This window comes from Rhododendron vialii, chromosome 12a (genome assembly GCF_030253575.1).
Source record: "Rhododendron vialii isolate Sample 1 chromosome 12a, ASM3025357v1".
NCBI classification, from domain to species: Eukaryota; Viridiplantae; Streptophyta; class Magnoliopsida; order Ericales; family Ericaceae; genus Rhododendron; species Rhododendron vialii.
Genome location: NC_080568.1, coordinates 23953315 through 23964440, shown reverse-complemented (window position 1 = coordinate 23964440; position 11126 = coordinate 23953315). Strand labels below are relative to the sequence as shown.

Below are 11126 nucleotides of genomic sequence, written 5' to 3'. Positions count from 1 at the left end.
CCAAAATCAATCTGTACGTATGTACAGCTTTTGTTGTTCTTATATTCTTTCATTCCAGTGGTATTCTTGAAGTATGGAGTCATACTCCAAAAACTAAATATAACCCAAGGTTAATGGTCTCTAGTTCAGTTAACATTTTCTGATTCTCTGTGGTTTGAGCTCCATTGGGGCGATTATAGGTTTAGAATTATTAACATCTTCTGAACCTCTTTCAATCTAACTTTACACCCACCAACCCCCTACTAATATTGGAAATTAAAAAAAGAAATTGACTTTTACACTCTTTTTTTATCACATACACTCATTTTTTGTCTTTATTTGGTATGAATTTACTCTATTGCCCCTTAATGTGTAAAAAAATGAATTTATGAAAGGGTAAAAATATAAATTCACATGAATGAATATTAAAAGGGAGTGTATGTAGTAAAAAGGAAAGTGTAAAAGTCAATTCCTTAAAAAAAAAAAAAACCACAAGAAGACAAAATTGCATTTCACACCCCCACAAAACCCTAAATCCAGTTCCAAACAAAAACCCTAATTTCCTTTTCCTTTTATTTTTTTGCCCTTCGCCCTTTTCACGCTCTTCCGGACACAAGCAACCCTAACCAGAAACAACTCTACTGTACACTCTCTCTCTCTCTCTCTCCTTTTTCTTTCTTCTGACTTCTTTTCTTTCTCTCTCTCTCTCTAAATTTAAACTCTTACAGGGTGTTCCGGGCTTTAATTGTGGGAATGGAGGTGGGTAGGTTAAGCTCCGATGTGGTTGCTCTGGAGAAGATGATGCTTTTCTCTGTTGTGGAGGCTTTGGTGGTGGAGGCCCTTTTGGCTGCTCAGAGATCTATTGCTTTCTTTCTCATGGCGGTATAAACTTCTCCCCCTTTTTTTTTTTTTTTTTTCTTTTTTGGTAAAAGATGGGATTTTTGTCTTCTGGGTCTTGTGTTTTATGCTCTATTCTTGCTGTTAGGGCTAATTTCTAGAATTGGGTCTTTTATTGTTCTATACTCCTTTTCATGTAGTAGGGTTTTCCTTCTGTTTTTTTTTTTTGTATCCCCACTCAGAGAGAGAGAGAGAGAGAGAGAGAGAGAGAGAGAGAGAGAGAGAGAGTAAACCTTCATGTTCTGATGCTTTGTGTCATTCAGCCTTCAGAAATTGGGATTCATTGTTTGAAAGTCCGGGTGTTAAACAAATTAGTTAGCTGTGCGTCTGGTACTCCTGTGGCTGTCGGAAAATTAGGGGCTTTATGTGGCCTTTAACGTTTTTGCGGAGAAAGTTATATACAAGCTTGTCGATCCCATAAGTTTCTCTGTGCAGATAGGAATTGATCGTGCTGTTGTTATTTGCATGAAACGTACCCTTTCAGCTTTTGTGATGTGTTCCCTGATCAATTACCGTTATAGATTCCCTTCTTTGCCTCCTAGGAGGTGCCGCTGTTTTTGGTTTTTGGATTTGTTTAGCTTAAATAGCTCAAAGCTCCAGACGTAACTTCCATTTATTATGGTTAGTAAAAGTATTATTCTTCAAAAGGGCATTAAGGAATATCACCCTATACAAAAAGAGAAGGACTTTGAAACCGGACACAACTTTTATTGTTATGTCACGTGCTACGTTACATGGATCTGCCATTTTGGGCGACTCCTGCGTCCACAATATGAGTGTGTGTGTGTGAGATTTTTTATGGACACTGCCATGTAAATTCCAAGGTTCTAAAAGACGCTAGGCGCTCCCAAGTCGGCCAGGTACCGCCTAGCACCTAGGCGGGGGACTAGTCGGCCGCTTAATCGCCTAGGCGTTGGACCCCTGCCTAGTGCCTAGGCGGGGACTTTAAGAACACAGGTAAATTCGGATCCTTTTGTATAGCTGTCTTAAATTTTTCAAGGGAAGATCCTGACTGTTGTCTGACTAAAAAGCATTTATTTAACGTATCCAATTTTGGATCCATATCCACGTATCCTCCATTTGTAGGTTTGAGATGGCCGACCCCTAGATGTACATCCGCACCCGATACTCACACCTGAGTCCATGTAACGTAAGGTCATATCAGTGACCATCCTCTGACCTGTACTATCCTTCTCACTTGGTGGTTTTCCTTGTACCAATGTCTTTTCAAGATATCGTTTCATCAACTATCTATATCTAGGATGCTGGTTGGAATAAATGAATTTAGTTTCAGAATTTATGGTACATAATTGGTGAGAACCATGGGCCTTGGCCGTAATATGACAAAAAATCCCGCGAATGTGTATGGGAAGTGCTGTTCACTGGTTCTCATTTATGGTTCCCAGGTCAACTATTTGGGGCCACATTACGAAGCACACTTCCTTCTAGGGTAATCTTGTTCCATGATTTTCCTTTCTTGACTGATAATGGGTGATAATTATATCTGTTTTGTCTACTTTTGAATGTTTTTAATTAACTGCTCTCTCTAATTTGCCTCCTGCTTGAATCTAAAAAATAGTTTATGAAGTTCTGGCCTTATGTATCGAGCTATTGCATCTTACCTAACCTTCAGGAAAGTTCATTAAATTTTGATTATGTTCGTGTTGGAGCCATCGGAATATCTGACAGTCCAAGTTCTAACAAATTTTATAATTCTCTTAAACAAAAACTTTTGTTTTTAGGGCTCTGTTGTTCTATAGACCATATTTGAAATGGTTTTGTAACATCAAATTAATTTTAGTCCGTTGCTTGCTAAGCTCTGTGATAGCTTCACATTGTGTCCTGTTTTTGGTCGGATCGATATGTAGACCAAATTGATTGGAGTTGTTTATTTTCTGCCTTGTTTCATGTTCATTTACTATTGTGTTTTCACCTTATACTGTTCATAGCACACATTTATGCTATACTTGGATCTTGGAATTGTGAAGGCTCTGTGAAAGGAAAAAAGGTCACTGCTCGGATTTGTGGAGAGAAATCCTAGCGTTTTCTTTTCCTTTGAGAAATCCCTTCACATATCCAAGATCCAAACGCACTTGGGGTTTGATTGGTGGTTTAAAATTGAATTACCTTGTTTGATTTGTCACTCATACTTACTGCCTTTGTTCAAGCTATCTGACCTAAATCTGTTGAGTTTCAGACAGGAACTCTGCTGAATGATGTTAATGTGCTGCCAAACTTTACTGGGATTGATGGAAGGTAACTATTTTACTCTCTCGGTGTCCCTTAGGCTCTGCCTTTTCTATGGAACAAGAGTTCTAGTTATAAAATGAGAATATTTGGAGTGAAAAAAGTCTCTTGCTGAATAACTTTCTAGCTGTGTTTGTTGATAATAGAAACTATAGCTATTTTTTGGTAAGTCAAGGTTACACTTTTTTTCCTCTTTCGCTATCGGAAAACAAGTTATAGAACAGGATCTAGGATTTTGTTTTCCAATGTTTCTTATACAAGTGAGAACATCTTTACATAAAGTTCGGAAAAAAATTCTATTAAGGAAACAACGGAGCTTTTGTATTTTTGCAGAAATTGATTGTTCTCACGTTCCATGGTGAAACAAATAGAGCCCTAAGCCCTGCATATTTGGTTTGAAATTGATTTTTTTTAATTAAGATTGTAGATGTACTCTCACTTGCAGTTTTCCCATTGACGAGCTTCATAGAAGGAAACGTCCCGGTCCAGAGAACAAAGATGCTAGCGATACGGACGACGATGATGAAGACGATGACGAGGATGATGACCAGGACGAGGAAGATGACGGGGGCGATGAAGATTTCTCGGGCGAAGAAGGTGGGGACGACGACGATGATGAGGAGGGGGATCCTGAGGATGGTCCGCCGGCGAATGGAAACGGGGGAAAGGACGACGAGGATGAAGACGATGACGATGACGACGAGGATGATGATGGTGATGATGAAGACGAAGATGAGGAAGAAGACGAGGATGAAGAGGATCAACCACCGGCTAAGAAGAGAAAGTGAAAGTTGTCGTAGGTCTTCGGTTAGTTTTTTTCCCCTTCTTTCTCTTCCTTTTTTGTTGGGAGAAAACCAGTATGAATTAGGTGGTGGTTTAGCTTGTCTTAGTAGAAGAGTAGGAAATTAGACATCCCGCTGTTTACTGTGATGAATGTTGCTGTGATATTATGGAATTATATTGGTGTTTCTGGATTTTTAATTAATGCGTGAATTTTCTGTGAGATTTTTTAGGATGCGGCTTCTCAGCTGTCCCCACAGTGGAACTGAGGGGACTGCAGTGTGCAGCTTCCCCTTTGTGGGCCCGTGTCAAGTTCACTCCAATGATTAGGATCGTTCATTTTTCAAGTTCACTCCAATGATTAGGATCGTTCATTTTGTAGAACTCAGATGAAAACATCAACTAAAACTGATGTTACAAGTCTCCGTATCATGGAAGAACCCAAGGTAAAAACTCTTAATGAGTTGGGCCTTGGTTCAACCTAACCCTGGGTTTTTTCCTAATGTCTGGATCCAGCCATTATGGCAGAAATCAAATTGATCTGACAAAAGACTAATACCTCATCTGAATGCATCAAACCCGTCGAATTAATTTTATGAAAGATAAATGCATTTGGATGAGGAACTAATTTGTATCTGATCCATAAGATTTTTGGTATGATCGATATTCTTGTTGAGCTCTAATAAAGATCGATTTTGATTGCTGTATCAAGCATCGTCTATCCTAATAATCAAAACACAAAAATCCTGTTTCAACGATTATAACGAAGTAAGTAAATTGTTCTAAGCAAATGATGACAACAAATAATAGTATTTGTACTTAACACTCCACAGGGCTTAGTAAAAATCATCCCCAGGCTCAAGAAAATTAGAGTATGAATACTAACACACAGTCTTGTATTTCAAATTTCCTAGGTCAAATATAGTTGCGGTGTTGGCTCCACATTAAATGAAACGGAGATCTGCATTCCACCCATGGAACAGAGAGGATGCGGATCCGGCGAGGGATGGAGATCTCCATTCCACCCATGGAATATTTCGTGACGTATTGTTTTATTTGCAAGTTTGTAGTGGTTGATATCTATATTGATAAGGCTATGGAGGCAGAAAATATGGTCCCCATAAGTTAACTGATTACCTACTCCAATTGAAAAGAAAGACTTTTTTTGTTTGAAAATGTCAAGCAATTTGAAAAAGGAAGACTCATGTCAAGAAAAAGCAACTAAACTAAATTGATCTCCGAGATACTAAAGTACAATAAATTTTTTTTTTGGGTAATTTCTACAATTTTGAAAAGAATGAACAGGTTTTAATCTCTCAAGTTACAATTATCTACCTTCCACTCTATCTTCTATCTTCACCCCTGTACAAATCCAGGCCTGTCTATCAATCATCATCTGAATCACTAGAACTGCTCTTCGACTTATCCGACAAAAAATGATCCGGTAAAACAGGAAACCTCACGGAAATCATCGGTGGCGATGACGATGAGGACGACGATCCAACATTCGCGGTTGCACTTCTCTTCTTCTGCAGGGTTCTAGAGATATCGATACAGGCTTGATCAACCATGTCCAAGAAATCCTTGACTATCACAAACAGTTGAAGTGGATGTTTCTCCTTCTCCTTCGAAGCCCCCGGTTGGTAGTACTCCGTTGTTCTCTTCACGAGCGCCATCACTCTTACTTGCTCTTCTTTCACTTTCTTTACTTCTAGTGCTGCCTCTCCAAGGAAACTTTTCATCTCTCTCAAAAAACTCCCTCCGTCTGCATCCCCGCATCGCGTCAAAGCTTGTACAATTTCGGCGATTTGGGCTTCTATGACCGAGGAGGATTTGGCAAAGGAATCGTAGTCTATTGTTGCTGATTTCTTCACATTGGAAAACTCAGCACTAAGGCCGCCCACAATCGGTAACCCCAGCGATTTGTATTCCCTCTCTGAATCTTCTTCTGTTGTCGAATCCTCGGATGTTTTTTTGCTACCATTGCTGCGACTTAAGCTTTGATTTGTATTGGCAGCGCAACGTTTCCCCTCGGCTCTGACCACTCCTTCTACAACAAAGTGAAGTAGAGTAGTTTTCCCATCTGTGCTTTTAACATCAGAGAGCTTTCTAAGGGAACTGAGGCTGAAACCTTGTGCATTCCCTCTGGATGTTCCGGCATTCATGCGATTTCCAGCCTTTAGAATGGCTTCTAGAAGTTTCAAGAAGAGTCCGCGAGTCCTAAGCTCTTTGCACCCCGTTTCAAGCGTTTGTAAGAGTTCCTTGAGGTGGAGGATCTCTGAGTCATAGTTCGACCTAAAAAGCAAGGCTTTGAAGCGAGTGAAAGCCGAAGGAACTATCCTGAGGAGGTGGAAGAGGAAGGATTCAGCATCGGCGAGTCTTGTTGGGTCCCCATCAAACGCAACGATTTGGGATTCTTCTTCCTTTGTGGGGGCTATTCTGGTCAGCTTTTCCAGCGTATCGTTGTCTAGACTGTGGCCTTCAGTGAGTGCATCAACGATTTCTTTTCTAGAAACGGCTAGGGACCGGAGCACAATTGCCGTGTTTTGGGACTTTCGGGCATCAAGGATGAAAACCTGAGGGGGCGGATTTGGTCTTTCACTATTTGGACTCAATGTGTTGCTTTTTTTTCTAGGGGATTTTCGGTTGCTTGCAACGTTTCCGAAGAGCGCTTCCATAAGATCGTCATCAAACCTGGATCCCAATGGAAGATTTTTGAAAATCAGTACCAAAATGAAGAAGGAAGCATAATAAATATAAGGATGATTTTTTCAAAGTTATTGTTTTACCTGAATGAGCCACCTTCAATTTTGTCCCAAACCATTGAATGATCAACATTCAGGTTCACCTTATCCCAGTGTAAGGGCTTAAGTTTCACTTGTCCATTCCCATCACCTCCTGTATTTGAAGATTCACCTGTTATATTTTTGCTCGGGATTCCTTTTGCCGGTGGTGGTGGTCCTGGCGGAGGCGCTGGAGATTCTTTTGATGGAATTGGTGGAGGGGGAGGCGGCGGTGCACCACTTTTCCTTTTGGGTATAGGCAATACTGGTAGTGGAGGCGGGGGTGGTGGTGGTGGTGGTGGTGGAGGCGGTGTTGCACCACTTTTCCTTTTGGGTATAGGCAACACTGGTAGTGGAGGCGGGGGTGGTGGTGCTGGTGGAGGTGGAGAGCGCGATATAGCTTGAATTGACGAACCAGGATTCCTAGTTTCCCCTTCGGACCGAAATTGATGGGAAGATGACGATTTTTCGCGAGGGAGAGGTACCTCTTGTATCCCAAGTTGCGATTTCTGGCGCCTTTCCTCTGGACTAATCGCCCGTTTTTCTTCCTTTTTTTCGGACACCTCTCTACTAAAACTGTCTTTGACATTTTCCCCTTGCAGATTCCTCCAATAAAGCACATCCAAGCCGTCCTCATCGACTATCACTCCTTTGAGTTTCCCACTGAATCGCGTGAATTCCTTTGGAGCCCCCAGTTTGTTTCTGCTATAACTGTAAGGATTGGGCGGTTTCTCCTTCTTCCGTCGCGAGAACATCATGTATACCAAAAAGAAGAAGAGAGCGGACAGTACTAACGTGCTTGCCGCGGTCACACCGACAGCCTTAGCTACAGCCCCTTTTGATGACGACTTTGGTGGCTGTAGCGGTGGCGCTGGACGCGTTGGCGGTGGTGGAGGGGAGGTAGATTTTGTTTGAGGAGAAGGTGGTGTCTGGCCAACTGGAGGAAGTGGAAATGGATAGAAGGTCTGAATATTTTGCTGGGAATTGAATTGACAGAAAGAGAGAGGAAAAGCAGAAAGGAGCACAAGGGAAAGGAAGAGAATTTGTGTAGCCATAAGAAATTTGGATTAGAATTGGAGAGGGAGAGAGAGAGAGAGAGAGAGCGGGGGTCGAAGTTGAATGAGTTGCTGTTGACTTTTTATTTTTTGGCATCGGTGGAGGTTGGTGTTAGGCTTCTGCTATTGGGGTTTGGTTTGCTGAAAGTGTCAAAAGGGTGTAGTTAAAATCCTCTTGGCCTTGGAAGCCTCCCCCGGATTTCGAGTTTGAAATGACAATAAATTATGACAGATCTAGTGATCTGTAAATGCAAAAATAATGGTGTTTTGGGGCTTTAAATATGTTTAGAAGACTTTAGTGTCTTCGTATCGGAATCGTACAAGCATATTAAACAAGGGGTTGGATCCTCTACGGTCCAAGTTTTGGACGGGAGGAGAAAATTCAAAACTTGGACAGTCCTAATGGTTCGGATTTGCTCACCGGTAAGAGTTTCTGAGCAAATTTGAACCATAGATTTTTTCAATGTATGATCCAAATTTAGACTGTCTCATCCCGTTCAAAACTTGGACCAAATAGGATCCGATCCCATTAAGCAATGATTATGGTCCAGAAGCATTGTGGTTTACTCTGTCCCGACGCCCAATATTGACTATTCTGATGTACTTAATTCTAATTACTATTATATGTTAGAATAAGCATATTGAATTGCCATTAAATCACCATTAACAAGGATTTTTATGGTTTCTTACACGTCACAAAACAAAGACTGAAGGAAGACATCATTAGCTCTATGTATACAGTTTTACTTTGATAGGGAAGTTTGAGAAAGAAAGTAAAGATATTTAGTCCTACAAATGAAAATAAGGAAAGACTGTATATCCAAACACAGAAGAGAGTTAGGTCACCTAAAAGGTGTGTGAAGAAGCTTAGCTAACGCACTGACTTCATTGTTGAAATGATGAAATTGGTTGTTGGAGACAACTGCTCCTCCACACAAACTACTGAGAATTTGGATCTTGTCTCATCCCTCTGTCATGTTAAGATTTGGATGTGAAATGTTCATTTTTTATTTTTATTTTTATTTTTATTGAACTCGTTGAAAACATCAAGTATGCCAACATGGCATTGATTGAATATCGTATGATATGATTTCAGAAAACATTTATCTTACGATTGTAATGCTAGATCAGAACTCATTTATCCCAAGATAAATGTGTTTCGAAACGATATCAATAGGTATCCGATCAAAAGGATGATTTTGAGGATCCAAACCCAAAAGTTAGGTTCTTGACTTCTTTATGTTAGGCTGTTGACCATTTTGAGGTGTAAAAGGTCGGATTAAAGGTTTAATTCAGATGAAGTGGTGGTTGGTGTGTTTGCCACCTTTGATTTCCGTTGACACGTTTTTCCCTCGTACAAAATGGTTGAAAGGGTATTTTCCTGGAAGGAGGCTTTGAGGAAATTGGCAGAGAACATACTATTTGAGAAGGAACACTTGGCTAAAAAACTGGTTTCAAAACCAAAACACTACCCACTGTATGAGACAGATTCTCAAATGGCTGTCAAATTGATCACAGAAGGCCCCCCAACAAGCACTCATTGAAGACTCCAGAGTTCTCATGATTCGCACTCAGTCAACGCTTGGCCACATCTACAGACAAGCCAATCAAAGTGCAGATAATTTGGCCCATCTATTGGGGCTGAACAAGAATTAGATTTGGTGGTAACGGAGGCACCTCTATCGGTTAGACTCTTCTTCTTAGAAGATGTCATGGGCATTGGACATCTTAGGGACTAGTAGTTGTGCCAATGTCAGTTTCTAGTTCTATGTTTATTTTTGTTGTAACTCTGTTTGAAACTCTTGTCGTTTTAATCTAATCTCTTCCGTTGCACCAAAAAAAAAAAAAAGTATCCATGGTTGAGCAGAAATAGCTTTTGAGAATGCAAACAACTTGCTTTCGTTTTTTCTTTGAAAAATGAGTTTGTTATGTGGAGGGCCACCAAAGACTCATCATGCTACGAACAATGATGGTTATAAATATTGGAACAAAGAATAGAACAAATATGCAGAGCAAAATCGAACAAATAATTATGAGAGCAAATCAAATCAAGAGAGACAAGGAATTTTATGTGTTCGGCATACGTTTAGTGTAAACATACTCTACGTATTTTTACAAATTGTTCTTAGAATTTTATGGATTTTAATGCGATAGAGCAAGATTTATAATTCTAAATTCTCTTTAAAAAAAGACTTATGGATTGGACCAAATAAGATAAGATTAAGGGTGAGTTCTCCTAAGGATTTTGATTTTCGTGCTCCACTTTTTACTGATAGCGCTCTACTTTGTTTATGAAGTTACTAGTAACTTCACGTTAAAAGTAGAGTGCTATCAAGAAAAATTGGAGCGCGAAAATCAATTTCCTTCTCCTAAACTTAAAAGGAATTAAGTTGGTTTTGTCTTTATTTGAATTTTTTTCACATTTGTTAGTTTTGTACCAAACTTTTGTGGATTATTGATTCGTCTCGACGAAATGAATCGAAAAAGTAAAAAATAATTATTTTTACCTAAGTATTTTGGGAAATAACCACTTTTTTAACAAAATAAGTTGATCAAGTTTTATAAGAGTTCTGTTGGCTTGGCAATTCAGTTTGGTTTTGGGGATAGCTCATTTGGCGCTTGGATATCTCGTCAGCTAGAGATTTGAGATGTTTGGCTCGATTTGTGTTCTTTCATCCGGACAGAGGCCACCGCCATCCGTCATGTAAAGTTACATTTTTCTCTTACCTTCTTTTTGTTGAAATTCTTTGTAATTTTAAAGGTGAGGAAATCATTGATATTCAAATTGTGGTTCAATTCCTTGGCCGAGTTGTCTAAAGAAAATGATGGGTCTTTCCTGGATTTTTTTTCGTATGCTGAGGTTAACATTCTAGATAGTATTTTCCATTCTGTGGTTGTGTTGTACAAAAATGCAAAATGATTTTGAATTTTGTGGTAACAGGGATCTGTTGTGGGATGTTGTCCTTGAAAAGTGTATATAAGTATCCTCATTGCAATCACTTTTGATTGGCCATCAATCAGGGGTTGGTTCAGTGGTGAAAACTCGGACTTGTTGGACAAGGTTTAGGTTCGAATCCCCATAACTCTTTAATGCTTCGATTTCAATATAAGTGCTGTGAAGTCCCCTATAGATAGTAGCGTGACGAAGACAATACTTCATGACATAGTTGAGACATATCGATCATAACCCCAAAAGCAAGAATTGCTTTTGATTGCCCGCTTAAAAATTCCCGTGCAGTCCATGAATTGCACGGATTATTTTGCTAGTGTTATAGAATAGCAAGGGTGGTTTCGGCCAAAAATTGTTTGGATTGTTATATAAAATGTAGATAACGTGTGTAAATAGCAGGGGTTTTTGACAACTTAACCCAAATTTACATGTTTC

The 11126-nt window shown here is 39.7% G+C and overlaps 2 protein-coding genes across 4 annotated transcripts; one reads left to right on the top strand and one right to left on the bottom strand.

Annotated features, from left to right (window-relative positions):
• The first annotated feature begins 500 nt into the window (after nt 1-500).
• Nucleotides 501-4104, top strand: LOC131310121 (uncharacterized). Of its 3 annotated transcripts, none has more exons than XM_058336935.1 (4): nt 501-622; nt 708-861; nt 3074-3132; nt 3569-4104. In XM_058336935.1, exons 2-4 carry the CDS (start codon nt 733-735, stop codon nt 3909-3911), a joined length of 531 nt encoding a protein of 176 aa, XP_058192918.1. In that variant the 5' UTR covers nt 501-622; nt 708-732; the 3' UTR covers nt 3912-4104. The 3 variants fall into 3 exon arrangements, with proteins under 3 accessions (XP_058192918.1, XP_058192917.1, XP_058192916.1); XM_058336934.1 differs by having other exon boundaries at nt 3557-4104; XM_058336933.1 differs by having other exon boundaries at nt 3551-4104.
• A 1006-nt stretch (nt 4105-5110) lies between these two features.
• LOC131310120 (formin-like protein 4) lies at nt 5111-7741 on the bottom strand. Its single transcript, XM_058336932.1, has 3 exons — nt 7069-7741; nt 6693-6987; nt 5111-6597 (listed from the first exon to the last, which is right to left on the bottom strand). The coding sequence occupies exons 1-3, from the start codon at nt 7739-7741 to the stop codon at nt 5289-5291; spliced, it is 2277 nt and encodes a 758-aa protein (XP_058192915.1). The 3' UTR covers nt 5111-5288.
• Nucleotides 7742-11126: the final 3385 nt, after the last annotated feature.

What these genes read in the sequence shown, in the direction of transcription:
- LOC131310121 (XM_058336933.1), top strand. Translation starts at nt 733, where the DNA reads ATGGAGGTGGGTAGGTTAAGCTCCGATGTGGTTGCTCTGGAGAAGATG. An exon ending in TTGCTTTCTTTCTCATGGCG is followed by an intron (nt 862 to 3,073) that starts GTATAAACTTCT and finishes GTTGAGTTTCAG; the next exon opens with ACAGGAACTCTGCTGAATGA. An exon ending in TTTACTGGGATTGATGGAAG is followed by an intron (nt 3,133 to 3,550) that starts GTAACTATTTTA and finishes TTAAGATTGTAG; the next exon opens with ATGTACTCTCACTTGCAGTT.
- LOC131310120 (XM_058336932.1), bottom strand. Translation starts at nt 7,741, where the DNA reads ATGGCTACACAAATTCTCTTCCTTTCCCTTGTGCTCCTTTCTGCTTTT. An exon ending in AGCTATATCGCGCTCTCCAC is followed by an intron (nt 6,988 to 7,068) that starts CTCCACCAGCAC and finishes CACCGCCTCCAC; the next exon opens with CACCACCACCACCACCACCC. An exon ending in ATTGAAGGTGGCTCATTCAG is followed by an intron (nt 6,598 to 6,692) that starts GTAAAACAATAA and finishes ATTGGGATCCAG; the next exon opens with GTTTGATGACGATCTTATGG.